This window comes from Lutra lutra, chromosome 1 (genome assembly GCF_902655055.1).
Source record: "Lutra lutra chromosome 1, mLutLut1.2, whole genome shotgun sequence".
NCBI lineage: Eukaryota > Metazoa > Chordata > Mammalia > Carnivora > Mustelidae > Lutra > Lutra lutra.
In genome coordinates, this window is record NC_062278.1 from 204,818,581 (window position 1) to 204,834,505 (window position 15,925).

A 15,925-nucleotide genomic window follows, 5' to 3' on the forward strand; every position below is an offset into this window, starting at 1 on the left:
CAGAGCTTAGAGGAACTGGGGCATTTCCATGTGGGGAGCTTGGCAAACCACCACCAACGAAAGAATTTGTGGAGGCCCAAGTGCTAACCATAAGGAAGCAAATTGTTTTAAAGATGAAGTCGTAATTGTCATGAAAATACGCTAGTACCGCGAATATTTTTTGAGCATGTGGAACACTGTGCTGCTGAGTTACTGAATTCTCCCCACTGCCCTCTAAGGTGGGTAATCCCATTCTTCACCGAGTAAGCAGAGTCAAAGGGGAGCAATTAGCCCTGTTATAGCCGCCAGAAAATGATAGCGTCAACGTGGAATCTGGGCCAGCCTTGCGCCCAAGACCTGGTTCTTGACCCTAATGCTGGACCATAGGGCCTTTACCTAGAGCACGTCTTAGACATTTTTATGAGTTGTTCTTAGAACTCCTCCTGCACATACTTCATTTAGGATCGTTTGCCAGACATCTGGGGAGGGTTGTGTGTGTGTGTTTGTGTTTATAGTTTTCAAAAATTGAATCAGTAAGTTTGTGTCTCCCCCTATAGGAAGAGGGAAAGACTACAGTCGGTTGCCAGCAATTTTGGTAACATCTGTTCCAGGATAAAACATCTATAAATCTCCTCAATCCCATGTATTCACTAAGTAAGACACATTTTTCAAAATCGTTGATTTGTATTTAGCATTTTCTTTGGTTATCTCTAATTTCTAAAAAAATAAATATGATTCTTTAATTTCAATGTTTTTGAACAAAGATGGCAGTAAGTTTTATAAATTTGCTTCCTTATTTGAAATAAAGAATCTTTGCCTAATATTCTGGGTATACATTCTTGTATGATGTTTGGTTTTATTAAAGGTCAGGGCACATAGGAATAACCTTTTTAAAACTTGAGCTCCTTGGTTACAAAAGATGATGAGCTTGGTGGCCAGGCACCGCCCCCTCCCCCCCATCCCCAGTGCCTCTGTGTCTGCAGTGATGGTCCAGATGATGGCTGTCATCTGTGTTGAGTTCCATTTGAAGGACCACAGAGTCGAGGCCATGGTTGGGGAAAGAGAATCATGTTAGCCCCGAGTCCCAGGTTGTGTCGGTTCACGTTTTGCTGGCAGTGACCCTTAGGATTGCTGACCCAGCTTCTAGAATCATCTTGGAAATGATTTATCCACCTTTTATACTGAGGTATGGTCTGTCCCAGCAACCACAGTCCTGGCCACCACGTAGCTGCAGCTCAGATCTCTGCTGCTCATAGTGGCCCACTGCTGAAGGTGCCTTCTTGTGTGATTGACGTAGGTATGAGGTCTGCGGCACCTCCGCTGATGGCTCTGAGTGTGTCACGCTTCCAGTCTACTTCAGGGAAAGGAAGTCCAGGCCGTCGAGCACCTCGTCTGGGGCCGTGCTATACGGGCAACCACTACTGGTTTCTGTTGCCAAGCACAAGCTGACCCTCGAGTCTTTGTACCAGGCTGTTTGTGAGCGGATCAGGTGGGTTGCAGGAATGCTTTTTGCTTGTTGCCTAAAATTGCTACGGGCCCAGCCACAGTAGTGACCCGCACACCACCACTCCCCACACCCCCCCACCACCGCACTGGGTGCCTGTATTGGTCCGGGTGCTCAGTCCTGTGAGAAGGTAGTTGGGCCTGCCCCCTGGCAGGGCCAGGACAGGTGCTGTGGGGACAGGGCGTCTGGCACCTCTTAAGTGCCGTGACACTGGGCACCTCAGCTTCCTCTGTGGTCCCTGGAATTGTGTCTGTCACACTTGTCAGTCATTGGGTTTAGGCTGTCTAGTGCTTTGATGTCAGTTTGTGTTTGAATACCGTTTCCACAGTACTCCACTATCATTTTGAAGCTGGCAATTAATGTTACTGAGAAATATTTCTTTTAATGACGGTGCCACGTGACATTCGTAGAAGACTCGAAACAGACATTCACAGATGATTCAGAGTCTCCAGTGACTTGGTACTTAAACATCTTTTGGGTTTGTCTCAGTTTCTTGAAGTACTGAGCCATCCCCTGATTTTAAAGTCCTTTTAGTTATCTGAATGGCTCTGTGAATGGCTGTATGTCAGTTGTGAACCACGTTTAGCTGAGTAGTGGAGAGAAACAGGTAAATGTTATGGCTTAACAATAATTCCTTGTCCTTTTTTCCCAGCCGCTATATAAAACAGCCTTTGCCTGAAGAGTCCGGTGGCTTGCCCTTGGAGCCGGGGGCCTGCAATGGCTCCAGGGGCAGCTGTGAAGGTGAGCACTTGCCACGCAATGGGGCTGTCACTGACCAAATCTCTCCTGACCTCCCTCTTCTTCCAAAGGTGTACACACGGGAGAGGGAGGCTGTAAGGCTGGGCGGGGGCTCTGGCTGGAGAGGAAGTCTGGGAACCCTGTTGCACCCGCTCCACACTGCCAGTGCTTGTTGTCCAATTTGGGCACCTTGTGGAATCTCTCAGACATGTAGGCTGGCTTTCACCTCAGGCGGAGCTAGCCTGACAGGACTGAGTGACTTACCCAGGGTCACGAGGCCAAGTCAGGAATTGATTCTGGTCCATTGGGGCTGGCAGAGTTGGTGCTTAGCCAGCCCTTGACGGCCTCCATGACCTGGCTTCCATCGGAAGAGCTATCATGTTGACCCTTACCCGTCACTCTGGTGCAGCAGCTCCACTGTGAAGGACAGGAGTCCTGGCCAGCCAGTCAGAAGGCAGAGACAGTTTCTTGAGTGTTTCCTTCATTCTACCCAGGAAGCTACCCGTGATTGGTAACTTGTGATAGCTCCCCCTGTGGGAGCAAAGCAAGCCACCGTGTGCAAAGTGGCCGGCGAGGCTGTTTGCAGGAAACCCGGAGCCCTCGCTGTCCTCCCGTGGCTAAAGGTTCACAAGCTCATCTCTGACTGGGGAGCTGTGTCTGACCTGCATTATGGTTGTCACCCTTCTTTTTGGGGCCTATGTGACTTAGTGGGTTTATCACTATAAAACCACAAATGTCCTCCAACTTATTGCTATAACTTTTCAGCTGCAAATCCAAATGCTCAGATTTCTCCAAGACATGCACAGTCTTGGAAAGTGAGAGTTGGTATTGGAAAATGCCCATAAGGCTCCGTCCTCACGGGATACTGCACATGAGAAGTAATTTAGGTTGAGTGTTTAGTATAGTCCTATGTTATTCTTTTTTTTTTTTTTAAAGATTTTATTTATTTATTTGAGAGAGAGAGAGAGAGACCATGAGAGGGGAGAGGTCAGAGGGAGAAGCAGACTACCCACCGAGCAGGGAGTCTGATGTGGGCTCGATCCTGGGACTCCAGGATCAAGACCTGAGCCGAAGGCAGTTGCTTAACCGACTGAGTCACCCAGGTGCCCCAGTCCTATGTTATTCTTGCCCAGAATATCATGTTCTCCCACTAGGGATGAAGAGGAGGGTGTTTTCTGCTCAGGCCGCACATGCTGAGACGGCAGAGTAGCCATGGCGGTGTCCGAGCAGACCTGGGGTGACCCATGGGTTCTCGGCAGTCAGGTGGTTCAAGCACTGTGATTCCTAGCTTAAAGTGTGGGGTGGACTTCAACAAGTCACTTCATTCCTCTGAACCTTGGTTCACCCATCTGTAGAATGGGATGATAACATCTCTGTTTCACAGAGTTGAGGTTACAATTTAATGAGATAATGTGGGGCAAAGTACCTGGCACATAGTAGGTGCTCAGTTAATCATCATACCATGGAAGTGTTTGCTGTTGTTACAATTAGCCTTGCTTTATAGACATTCTATCTCTTACTGCTATTGCTGCAAATATTGCTTTTGAATCCTTTAATGGAGTCTTGGTGCATAGACTTCAAACTCCGTTCAGTGCTGAAATACTTCTGCATCTTTACTGCCATGGCTCCTTGTCAGGCCTATGGTGCCTGTCTCCTGCTGATACTCTGAGTGATCTGGGGTAGCTGCTTTCAGTGGACTCTGCTTGTTCTTCTCATCCATGGTACCCACTCCTGCGCTAGCATTAGTTTCCTAAGACTGTCTGAGTAGCTGGCAGCCAGTGGCATAGCCAGGAAACACAGTTTTTATAGTTCCAGGACTCTGTTTGTTCACTGAGCGGGGAGGAAGCAGGCTTTGGCTGTGTCCCTCTTCGAGGGGGAGCAGGTAGGGAGCGGGGCAGGCTCACCTGGGCAGTGAAAGGGGTGGTGCAGCTGTCTCAGGAGCCAAGTGAGCTGGTCAGGAAAAAGAGTGTTCGTGAGGGCCAGGCTTGCTGTAGTAGGCCAGCTGGCTGTTGGGAACGGTGCCCCTGGGGGTCCATGTCACACCCTCATACGAGGCTGTGCTGTCCTGTGACCTGAGAGGAAATTGCTGCATTGTCCTGAGCCTGACTTCGTTCCTCAGGAGCGCTCTGAAGGCAGATTGGCTTTAGAAAAGAGGATTCTTATGTTAGAACGTCCTCTTTTTCTCAACATTTCCATGTCTTACTGCTATTTCCTGAGTATATAAACTTGATATTTTACGTATTTTCTTCTCTTACTTTTACATCACCTTTTGGAGTTGTCCCATCTTTGTTCAAATTACTTACCCAATACCCTGACTTTCCCCTTTTCCCCACAACAAAGAGTGCCATGGCTATGTGTATGGATCATTTTACTGCCGCCACACATACCAGTTCTCTGGAAATACCTGGGAAATGGAAGTGTATGTCTTCAGAATGCCTGTTAAAACTCCCGAGGGACGCCTGGCTGGCTTAGTCGGAAGAGCATGCAACTCTCGATCTCAGGATCTTGAGTTTGGTCCCCATGTTGGGTGTAGATTACCATGAAAAAATCAATAAAACAAAATTCTTGAAATTCAGCAATCTCAAATGAATAATGAGAAAAAAAAAAAAAAAAGGTAGGGCGCTGTCTGCTGTGTCACCGGGACCCAGCCTGGCATCTACATTGGAGAGACACTCACCGACTCCTTGTTGAAGGGACAGTCAGCATGTTTCTTGTAGAGGAACTGAAGGCTTTTGCTCAGCATTTGTGATCATAGTAATATTTTTAAAAGTGACTTTTATGTTTCTTAACCCTTTGGTCCTTTTCTCTCTGTGGGTCAAATGATGAAGTTGAAAGAGTCATAGGATGTGGGTTGAAGCCCAGTAAAGTACCAAGTGTAGAGGGGCCCCCATTACGACAGGTGGGCCTGCTGACTCACCCTGTGCCTTCGGGGGCCTCGGTGAGCTTCCGTGGGCCCATGCTCCCTCATCACACGTTAGCAGGGCCCCTGTGTGTGTCTCACTGCCTCGTGGTGAGGGTGAATTCAGGTGCTTTGTAGGGGCTAGATGGAGGTTCACATACACGGGACAAACTGTGGGAGGAAGCACCGGAGTTAGGTATGAAGTAAAATTGTTAACATTGAAGCGGTGGCAGACTATATACACTGGTTTTTGTTTGTATGCCAGGAGAAGACGAAGAAGAAATGGAGCATCAGGAAGAAGGCAAAGAGCAGCTTTCAGAAACGGAAGGCAGTGGGGAGGATGAGCTGGGTGGTGACCACGGTGAGACCACCCAAAAGAAGGTCAAAGGCCAGCCCTGCCCAAAAAGGCTTTTTACCTTTAGCCTCGTGAACTCCTATGGAACAGCTGACATAAATTCCCTTGCAACTGATGGAAAACTACTTAAACTCAACTGTAAGCACTTTCCGTAACCTTTCACACTGGGCTTGGTGAGGGGGCTGAGAATCTGTCTGAAAATCCTGTTTGTACCCGGTACTCACTGCACTGGGCTCTCGCCGTCTCCCTGGAGCTCCATGAATAGACGCTTGTGTGGGCCTTGGCTTAAATCTCCCTAAAGACTGTTCCCGAGGCCCGAGTGCCTGCCCCCGCCATCTTGCCAGGCTTGTCTCTCTGGTCCTTTCCCTCCACCGCCACCACCCTTGGGGCCTCTGCGCTGGGTTGATAACACTTCTCGCGCCTCCTGCGTGGCAGCGGACTCCTTGCTCATGAGACTACGTGCCTGTTTCTTCTGTTCCGTAAGACTGCTCAGAACATGTGACCCATCTAGATGATGGTCATGGATTTCATGGGCTGTTCATTAGCTGGAGCCTGTGACACGGGCTGCTGAGCACATGGAAGAGGCCGCGCCGGACGCGCGTGGTGTGGAGAGCATGAGAGGTTTGGGGAAGACCCCTGCCCAGAAGCATTTTGTGTCTCCTTCACTGGAAAAGACATTAGCTTTCTTTCACTCTCTTTCTTTTTTGTTGGATCTCTTTAAAAATGTGTGTTCTTACCAGCTTTATTAAGGCCTTTTCAGGTCTCTCTCTCCCTGTCTTGGCAGCTCCCTCCTCTCTGTGAGGCCTCCTCCTCTTGTCAGTGCATTGCAGATTCTATCTCCTTCCCCTTCTCTTGCACACTGCGGCCTGGACAGTGCCTGCAGGCAGTAGGCTGGGCCCCTGTGGGCAGCACCTTGTTTGTTTTCCTTCTCTCGGGGATCGATCAAACTCTTCCTCTGCCCTGTACCCCGCCTCAAAACAGTCTTCCGCTGTTGGGTCAGGTTTTCTCATGAGTTAAGGCGGGAGGGTAAATCTGGTCGCCGTCACTTCATCTTGACCTCATCCCCTTCGGTATCATATATGGTTACCGCTTCTGGAGCTTACTGCGGCACTGAGGGAATCTTTGCCAAAGGACGTTGGGGGCTGGCTCAGGGCAGAGCATCGTCTTGCTGTGGCTGGTGAGGGGGGGACAGGAGTTGGTGGCGCAGCCTGAGTGTTTTCTTTTCACTCCTTCCCCGAGTGCTGGCTGTTAGTAATGAGTGACATTTGGGTCTTCCTCCTCAGCTCGATCCACGTTGGCCATCGATTGGGACAGTGAGACCCGGAGCCTTTACTATGATGAGCAAGAGTCTGAGGTAAGGGGTTGGGGACTCCTGGTCGGGAGGAGAACTGGGTTCTGCCCTCGCTGTGCACTTGCATCAGTCTCACCAGTTCCCCAGCAATTTAACAAACCCTGGGTCAGACTGAGAATGGAAAGCACTGAAAGATTTTGTCATTATATGTTCAGAGGCTCCAGAAAATACATTATATCCTGGGCATGGGAGCTTGGGAGGCTGTGGCTTTACCTGGGAAGAACTCATGTCCCTGCCGGAAGTTAGCACTTTGTCCCCCACAGGCCTATGAGAAGCACGTGAGCATGCTGCAGCCTCAGAAGAAGAAGAAGACTGCCGTGGCCCTGAGAGACTGCATCGAGCTCTTCACCACCATGGAGACCCTTGGGGAGCACGACCCCTGGTATGCAGCCCCCCAGTCTGTGGGCGGACACCCGTGCAGCCCGGACTGAGATCTGCTGGGTCCATCTATGTATATAAAAACCCTTTTATGGGGGCAGGGAGATATGTCACTTTTTGTCCCTTCTTTACATGACTGACCCTCTATCGCAGTCTTTCTGTACCAGTTGTTTTCCGGACCGAGAAAGCCATCTCCCCCGACCCCCGTTTCAGAAGCTGGCTTAGAGCTGACTCCGCCTCTCCAAGCAGCCATGCGGAGCGCAGGAGAGGATGTTGTGGGATTGTGACTGAGCCTCTGTGCTTGGGGGCCCTGGCTCGCCACCTCCCCACTGAGTGGAGGTTTCTCTTTCCTCCGCAGGTACTGTCCCACCTGTAAGAAGCATCAGCAGGCCACTAAGAAGTTTGACCTGTGGTCCTTGCCGAAGATCCTGGTGGTCCACCTCAAGCGTTTCTCCTACAACCGATACTGGAGGGATAAGCTCGACACAGTCGTGGAATTCCCGGTCAGGTGGGTCCCCGAGCTTCGGAAAATTAAAAAGTCGGCAGGAGACCGGGGCACCGGCTGGCTGAGAGTTCTGTCACCAAAGATTCTCCTGCATTAGGATGTGTGTTGCTGGGCTGCAGGCAGTTGGACTTCGGCTGACCCCCCCCCCATCCTCGTACCCCTGGGGAAAAGATTGTTCGGCAGAAGCGCTTCCCAGGCTCAGGGTAGCCCCTTAACTGAGCTGGGCCTCCTGTCCGTCATGGGTCCAGGGCGCCTGGGCTCAGCCGGACGGCGCAGACACACAGGGCTGCTGCTCCAGAAAACTGGATGACTGGGGGCAGCAGCAGGGGCGCAGAGCCACCTGTCCGGTCCCTGGGGCAGAGAGTGAGACTGGCTGCCTACTCGTGTCCCCAGGTCCCAGGAGGCAGAGTGATGGGCCCAGGAAAGTAAGTCAACCAAGTAAGAGTTCGTCCACAAAGTGCGGATTTTAAAATGCTTCCTGGGGGGGTGGGAGTGGAGGTAGAGGGATAGAGTATAGACGTTTGTCTAAAAATGTGTTCAACTTTTCTGTATGTTCGAAATTTTTCAAAATAAATGTTGGGGGAAAATGTGTTCTGGGACCTGTTTTGGCATATAGCTGAGGTTTTTATGGCTCCAGCTGTAATTTTGATCCTGACAACCAGGATCCACATAGCGGCTGTAGCCCTCTTGTCCATGCCCAGAGCCCGTCCTCACCGCGGGGTGCGGGGCCAGAGCTCCTCGGGCAGCTTCTCTGCAGCCTGCATGGGCCAGTGCTCAGCCTGAGCCAGTGCTTGGGCCCCAGCTGCCACGGCCTCTTCATCTGCTCCTGCCATGGTTTGCCTTCGAGGGCTCCTGTGTTCCAGCCTCGTGCATTAAAGGGGTTGCTGGGTTACTGCTGCTTCTCTCTCTGAGTTAATGTATTAAAGGCCATTTTTGTGTTTTGTGCTCAGAGCTCTGAACATGTCGGAGTTTGTGTGTGACCTGTCAGCGAGGCCTTATGTGTACGACCTCATTGCTGTGTCTAATCATTATGGAGCCATGGGGGTTGGCCACTGTAAGTACTGGCGTTGCTGCTTCTGACGTGTTGACGTGCCCTCGGCCAGTCTCACTGGCCCTTTCCTTTGTGCCGGGCCCTCCCCTAAGCACCTTACACAGTGCCTCAAGCCTGTATCGTCAAGGTGTCAGGCTTTGTTGAACTGCTGCTGGTACTGCTTCACTCTCTCTTTCTCTTCATATTCTTTTTTTTTTTTTAAGATCTTAGTTTTAAGTACTTTCTCCTCCCAACATGGGCTCGAACTCATGACCCCAAGATCAGGGGTCTCATGCTCCACTGACTGAGGAGTCAGGCGCCCCTGGTCTTCATATTCTTGAATCCAGTAGTCCCATCTCTGGGAATCTGTCCTGTGGAAAGTACTTGATATTGGGAAAAAGCTTTATGCACAAAGATTCAGCTATTGTAGTGAAAAATTAGTAGCTGCATCAGTGACCCAGCAGTTGGCACTGCTCTCCACCTATGTGTTGGAAGAGCGCACAGCCGTTGCAAAAGAAAATGAATGATAACATGGGGAGATGCCCAGGACGTGTTCAGACTTGTGTCATTGCAGAAGCCAGTATCACAGCTATGCTAAAGCAGAAAGCAAGGAAACCTTCTCAGCTTTACCTTATCTTCCACAATGTCTGGAATGTGTAGGTTTTTGTTTTTTAAACGATTTATTTATTTAAGAGAGAGAGAGAGCAGGCAGCCGGTGGGGAGGGGCAGAGGGAGAGGGACTGTAGGGACAGGCCCTGGGCACCTTCTACATTCTTCACCCCTGGGGTAGGCAGTACAGTGAGGGATGAAGGGCTGGCCCAAAGTCAGTGCAGCAGGTGGGGACAAGCAACCAGTTCTCCATTAGAGTCTGTCATTTCGTAGAGTCTGGAAGGGACAGGAACTCCTCATCGCTGCTGGGATTACTGTTGTAAACACATCTTGCTGGGGAATAGTATAAAATCAAGACAGGTAGTGTTTGCTGTGGGGAATGCTAGGCCCACTGTGAGGAATTATTACCCAGCCACAGATTTTTCACAGTTTCAGAGATACATTTAAAGCATCTTGTCCATATCCCAGCTCTGCAAAGCCAGATGCCCAGGGTGTCCCTCACCGGGATTACCCTGGAGGATACAGAGGTAGGAAGAGGCAGTAGTAGCCATCTGCTGGACCAAGTGAAGTTTGACTTGACTGGTTTTTTTGAGAGCCATTTTTGCTAAAATCTTAAACTATCAGCTTCCTTTGTGGGTCCCTTGGCTCTGGATGATTACTTATAGCCATCCTGAAGATTGATACTGGATTTCTCTGTTCTTTCGATTAGTTTCCCAAAATTACAGCTTAAAGCCTTGGTCCCTGACCGCTCCATTCTTACCACCACCCCGCCTTTTTTTTTTTAAGGGCAGGAGGGAGAGAGATTATGGAAGGGGGGAGAGACGATCTTAAGCAGGCTACATGCCCAGCATGGAACCCAGTGCAGGGCTCAAAATCACAACCCTGAGATCATGACCTGAGCTGAAATCAAGAGTCGGATGCTTAACTGGCTGAGCCCGCCAGGGTCCCCATTTTTACCCTTTTTGAGGAAGAACAGATTTCAAAAAAAAGAGTTATCTTTTAGTTGTCACCTCCAAATTACTTTTAATTTCAGGGCCTTTGTTTTATTTTTTTAGAGTTTTATTGTTGTTTAGTGCAAGCCTAATAAACTAGCCAGATGAGTTCTCTGGTGATTGCTAGAGGTATTTTCTTTGTTGACTTGGCAGACACTGCATATGCGAAGAACAAACTGAACGGGAAATGGTATTATTTTGATGATAGCAACGTGTCCCTGGCCTCTGAGGATCAGATAGTGGTGAGTAGGCTCTAGTGCTTGATTCCTCCTCTTACCTGATGGATTAAAGCTGAGAAGGGTCTCCCGGGCCATCCTGATGTGACAGTGGGAGCTAGGAGTGGTAGACAAAAGAGTTGACTGCCATTCCTTCCAGAACCCTTGCTAAATGAGAAACTTCACTCTCCGGGTTTGGTCGCAGGCACCGGCCCTTCCCCACTCTCTGGGCAGGGTCACCTTCCTGTTTGCTTCTGTGCATGGTTGCACAGGGCAAGATGGCAGAGCCCCGAGAAAAAAGCCCTGTTTTGAATAGTGAGCGAAAAGCTGGGAGAATGGGTGATCATTCCAACCGGTGAATGAACTTTTCCTCTCTTGTGTTTTAGACAAAAGCGGCTTATGTGCTATTTTACCAACGTCGAGATGATGAATTTTATAAGACGCCTTCAGTCGTCGGTTTTCCTGGATCCTCCGAGGGAGGGACAAGCCCAGGCAGCTCGCAGCAGGGCACGGGGGAAGACGAGGCTTGCAGCATGGACACCAACTGATGCTGCCTCCGAGACCCTGCTGCCCCTCAGCACCAGTGTAATCCCCCAGGAGAACATCTTTGACACTCTGAAGACTACTAGTGTTCCGTCTAAAAACCAGATGAGGAAATCCCCTTCTTTTATGAGCAGAAGAAAAAAAAGACCCTGTTTTCTCAGAAGGGTTATGTCAAGAGGCTGAATTATTTTTCTTTTTATACAGGTGGTGAGAAATTTCTGTAAGACCTGTGGAGCTGGAAAATGGGGGGTCGGGAGGGGGGTGCACAGTGGAGTAAGGCCGAGGAATTCCAAAGAATGGAGAGGAACACTATCATTGAGTGCGGTGGCCACGAAGACCCACTGCAGGCCGCCCTGAGTTCCTGGATTTCTCATTCTGGTGCTGGTTCCTGGTCACCCCAGCAGTCTGCCCACAGTAAACCAAGCCTCCAGTTCACTTGATGTTGTCCCCTTCTCCCTTGCTGTGCACTGACATGGGTTTATAATTCCCTCAAAATTGGTCCCTGAAGCCCATTTCTGTTTCCCTTTGAGCCATCTTGGAGTTTCCATCTTTCTTCCCGGTAATGAAATGAAGATACTTGGTGTTGGGGTCTCCCGCCCCTCAATCTCGTGTGGAACCTAGCAGTTCTGTTATGTCCCTCACCATCCTTGATGAATTGAGACGGTTGGAGACGGGGTGGCAATTTTATTAGATATCACTTAAAAGAAGTTGGTACACAAAACTTCTGGGTCCAGTGGCCCATCCAGTTTCTCTCTACGTTGGCTTGAGAATGGGAACGTTTCCCTTCTCGCCAACTTTGGTAAGAAATGAAATTACCCCCCCCCCCACCAGCGGTTTCTGGTTGGTCTTGTCCCCCCCACCCCCCGCATCCGGCCGCGTCCCTCGCTGGGGGGTGGGGTGGGGGGGCCCTCGCTTCCGCTGCACCGAGTGGGTCTTAAAGAAGCGGTGGTCAGTCCGGGCATTCTTGTCTGACCTTTAACCTTGGCGGGGGTGGGGGGAGCAGGGAACGCCATTCTCGGGCACGCGACCGGCCAGTACGCGCGCGGCGACCGTTGGCCCAGGTGGCGGTGTGGCCGCACTGGCGGGTGAGGACACGCCTGCGGACCTTCCGCCGGAGGGCCGGCTGCGGGCTGCGGGCTGCTGGCGAGGGCGGAGAGGGGTTGCAGAGGCGGCTGGGGCGGGTGGCTGGAGCGGGCGGGCGGGCCCGGAGCCGGGGAAGGCGGGGCTGGGCGTCCCTGGGGCTCCAGTCCAACCGCTGACTCCTTTGGGAGATCCGTGGGCCACACCCGCCACCTGGGCAGGAGGGCTCCCGGAGTGTGGGTTCCTCTGCCGTCTGGCCGGTGGCGTGGATCAAGCTCCAGGAGATGCGCCCTTTGGGGGTGGTTTGGAACTTCGTCTGTAACGTTATTCTCGTGTTGCTCTTCCAATGTGCATTTCCAATGTGTTACATAATAAAGACGTGGTCGCTTTTAGGGGAAATGTCTGAAAAATTGCGAAGATGCAGAATGGAGCTGACTGCGGCCATTGACCGGGCCTTTGAAGGCGTCAGTCATTCCCAGGAGTGCTCGGGCCGGCCAAGGCTGGAGCTGGACGCCGCGCCGCTCTCCTTCCCCCTCCCCGTGCACCGGCTCCTCTGCAGGAGGCACCCGCAGGCGGCCTGTTCCTCCTCCGCGGCTCCCTTCCTTCCAGTCCCGTGCGCTCCTGAGAACGAGAGCCCAGCCTTTGCGCCCAACCATGCCCCAGTGAATGCAAAGCCACAGGCTTCAAGCCCGAAAAGAAAACCTCTGACCAGTAAGGAAAACGTATTGATGCATTCCTCCATTTTGGCACCGGAAAGACAGTTCTGGAGAGCCGCGGGAGACGGGGAGAACTGGAGAAAAGACAGCCTAAGGTGATTCCAACTTGACAGTGTAAAAAGTTACAGTCAGGGGGCCCTGGTTTCTGAAAATGTGCACGTTCCTGAGTTGAGTGCAGCATGGCTTCTGCCTGCCCCTAGGACTGCCAGACCCTTCCTAGAGACCACTCTGCCGGTCCCACAGTGGTAGTGAACGTTAGAGAACCTGATTCTAAGTCACTGTTTTTCATACTGCAGAAAGGAAAATCTTCATTCCAGTGTCCCTGCTAGGGAGAGGTCAGATGGGTGGCTGGTCCCTACTTCCTGCTTTCATCCTTGTTTCTGCGCTCTTCACCCCCATCCCTAACCTACTCCCGCTCCCCACCTCATGAGGTCTTAGACCTCATGTTAAGATCTCCCTTAGACCTTTTTTTCCCTGATAGCTTTAAAGTTTCTCTATTTACATAATGTCTACAACGTGGGGCTCCCTCACCACCCTGAGACCAAGAGTCACATGCTGTTCTAACTAAGCCTGCCGGGTGCCCCTCTCCCCGGTAAGGTTTAAACTGCCTGGTTCTAGGCACCTTGAGCTGGAGCAAGGATGACCATATGGGATGGAACTTCAGGTCCTGCCATCTTGGCTGCCCTGGAAGCAGAGAAGGAAGAAGCCATTGAATGGGTTCCATTCTGACATGTGAATACGGGCGTTTGTAGGCAGAAAGGCACTGTCACAAAGGTGCTGTCACCAGTGCGCTGTCAGTGATGCTCGTGAGTTGCGAGGATATTATTAGTCGACTTCACTGACTCAGCAGTTTCCAGTTATCTCTGTAATCACAGCATAGTTACCAGTATGTTTTTGTTTTTAAGATGAACACTGAGTTCTCCACAAGGTTTTCTTTGAAGAGGCTCTAACCCTCCACCTTTTCTTTTTTTTTCTACCTGGGGGTTGCAGGAAAGATACGGAGAAAGATTTGAAGGTTGACTCAAACATGCCACTCAGCAATTCTAGCCAAGAGGTCACAAAAGATCTGCTTGATATGATCGGTGAGTACAAAGGGCACACCTGACCCCTCCTTGGGACGATAGGTCCTTCATGCAGGCCCCTGAGTCGGCAGGTGTCTTTAAAAAACAAAACCACTCTCTCAGTTCTCATCCGTCTACATGGTGCCTCTGTTTTGCCCATGGCAGGCTCTCTGCACAGGACCCTCATGTAGCTGATAGCGGGTGGAGTTGCACAGGAATCAGGTCATTTCATAAATGTCTGGTTACAGTGAATCCCTGGGCATAAGGGACAGTCGTCCCCAGGACTTGGCTGTTGAGCTTAGATCTGGAGACAGGACATAGGCAAAGATGGGGTGGGGGGGTGGTCCCCCAAGATTAGAAGGAAAGTTAGAAACTCACGTCTCCGCTGTAATGCCAACACCCAGAGAAAGCCAACGTTAACAGTGCTGGAGATCCTGCCAGAGGTTTTTTCCTACACATCTGTACATTCTGTGTGGGAACTGTGTATTTTTTGTATGCTCTTTTTTTCAAATGACTCAACACTGCTCAGTGGACAGACAGCCCCCAGTGAAGGGCATTGCCTGAACCTCTTGGCTCTGGAAGGGCCTCCAGGTTCTAGGGAATGAAGGGAGACCTGGTGGGAGGAGAGGCTCCCCTGAGGCCACGGAGCAAGATACCTACCAAGCCACTGGGCGAGTGGCTGGCATCTCCTCTGGGGTAGCTGCAGAAGGGAGCCGGAGTCCTCTGCCTCAGCTCACCACCCCCCCACACTCCTTGCCAGCCCCGCGCAGCAGTCTGATTCTGCTGAAGGCTCCATTTTTCTCACAGGATATGTTGCCATGCCTGCAGGTCAGGGAGTTCCCTAAGATCCAAGACAAGCCCAGACATGTCTGAGTCCTCCTTCCTGGGGGACCGGCGGGTAGTTGGGCTCAATAAACGCAGAGCCAGAGGGGTGGGCACCAAGACCACCACAGCATCTGGGGCTCAGTCTGGCAGCCCGCCTGCCCTGATGTCCCCAGAGAGGGTTGCCCGTTGTGGGTTTTCACTGGTGCCTGAAACGTCTCCTGAAACATCTCACTGGAATCGTAATGCTGAATGTTCTTACTTTTAAGACCATACGAGCATCCGAACTATTGAAGAGTTGGCTGGGAAACTAGAATTTGAAAACGAGCTGAACCGTGTGTGTGGCCGCTGCGGAGATTCGCCCTTCAGGGAGGAGGCCTGGGCCTTGCTTGTGGACGAGAGCCCTCAGAAGGGCCCGGAGAGCGACCCCGGCAGCCTCAAGCAGGCTTTTGACGATCACAATATCGTGGAGACTGTGCTAGACTTGGAGGAGGACTACAATTTAATGAGCTCTTTCAAATACCAGGTTGAGTAAGGACAGCTGCCTGTTGCTTTGGTTCTTTCGAGGAGCAGGCTGCCGTTCAGGCAGCGGTCAGCGTCCTGGGGGCCTCTGCCGCGTGGCTGGCAGGATCGGAGAATGCCACACCCTTTAACTTGCACTTGTGTCCCTTTTTGAGCTGAAAGCCCAATTTTTTTATTCTGTAGTTTTGAATTGTTTCTCACTGTTGATTTTTTTTTTTCACTTTTCTTTACATCTAAACTGTGTTTTTGATTGGTATTTAATACACCCAGTACCCAAGGCAGGTGCTGGTTGTGGCCTCTGCTGTGTCTCCCAGTGTTCTTTTCCATGGGCCCCCGAAGAAGTACTGGGACCACAACCAGGGTGGGCTTTGTGTACCCCCTGGGACCAGCCCAGGCCAGCCCAGCCCACACAGACCATGGCCCCCAGCCCTCCTCCCCTTGCACGCCTTGCACACAGGGCTATCTGTTCTCTGCCTGGGCTCCAGACCCTCCTCATGTCCAGACCAACCTTCCCTCCGCACCCCTAACCCTGACCCTGCTCAGCTTGAAGATTGCTGCTGGGGCCTCATGGTTGTGTGGGAGGGGCTGATCCCCACCTGACAGGACATGCCCGTGAGGCCTCCCCA

The 15,925-nt window shown here is 51.3% G+C and overlaps 2 protein-coding genes across 5 annotated transcripts in view; both read left to right on the forward strand.

The window, feature by feature from the left end:
* The window catches only part of USP4 (ubiquitin specific peptidase 4), a 52,940-nt gene extending 41,407 nt beyond the window's left edge, over positions 1–11,533 (forward strand). For 2 of the 3 annotated variants that reach the window (XM_047694070.1, XM_047694071.1), the window contains 9 exons: positions 1,277–1,468; positions 2,136–2,224; positions 5,386–5,613; positions 6,759–6,829; positions 7,090–7,208; positions 7,563–7,712; positions 8,660–8,763; positions 10,494–10,582; positions 10,942–11,533. In XM_047694070.1, coding sequence (XP_047550026.1) covers positions 1,277–1,468; positions 2,136–2,224; positions 5,386–5,613; positions 6,759–6,829; positions 7,090–7,208; positions 7,563–7,712; positions 8,660–8,763; positions 10,494–10,582; positions 10,942–11,103 — 1,204 coding nt within the window. In that variant the 3' untranslated portion in view covers positions 11,104–11,533. Of the gene's footprint in view, positions 1–536; positions 634–1,276; positions 1,469–2,135; positions 2,225–5,385; positions 5,614–6,758; positions 6,830–7,089; positions 7,209–7,562; positions 7,713–8,659; positions 8,764–10,493; positions 10,583–10,941 lie in introns of those variants that run through there. The other variant, XM_047694072.1, reaches the window with a different exon arrangement.
* A 318-nt stretch (positions 11,534–11,851) lies between these two features.
* Positions 11,852–15,599, forward strand: C1H3orf62 (chromosome 1 C3orf62 homolog). 2 transcript variants are annotated; one of them, XM_047694133.1, is made up of 4 exons: positions 11,852–12,183; positions 12,572–12,989; positions 13,885–13,976; positions 15,047–15,599. In XM_047694133.1, the coding sequence occupies exons 2-4, from the start codon at positions 12,577–12,579 to the stop codon at positions 15,310–15,312; spliced, it is 771 nt and encodes a 256-aa protein (XP_047550089.1). In that variant the 5' UTR covers positions 11,852–12,183; positions 12,572–12,576; the 3' UTR covers positions 15,313–15,599. The 2 variants fall into 2 exon arrangements, with proteins under 2 accessions (XP_047550089.1, XP_047550080.1); XM_047694124.1 differs by having other exon boundaries at positions 11,852–12,989.
* The last annotated feature ends 326 nt before the right edge of the window (positions 15,600–15,925 follow it).

Bases quoted from the DNA above. Each gene is read 5' to 3' on its own strand.
- C1H3orf62 (XM_047694124.1), top strand. From the start codon at position 12,463: ATGCGCCCTTTGGGGGTGGTTTGGAACTTCGTCTGTAACGTTATTCTC. The intron at 12,990-13,884 runs GTGATTCCAACT...TGGGGGTTGCAG, and splicing joins TGGAGAAAAGACAGCCTAAG to GAAAGATACGGAGAAAGATT. The intron at 13,977-15,046 runs GTGAGTACAAAG...CTTACTTTTAAG, and splicing joins AGATCTGCTTGATATGATCG to ACCATACGAGCATCCGAACT.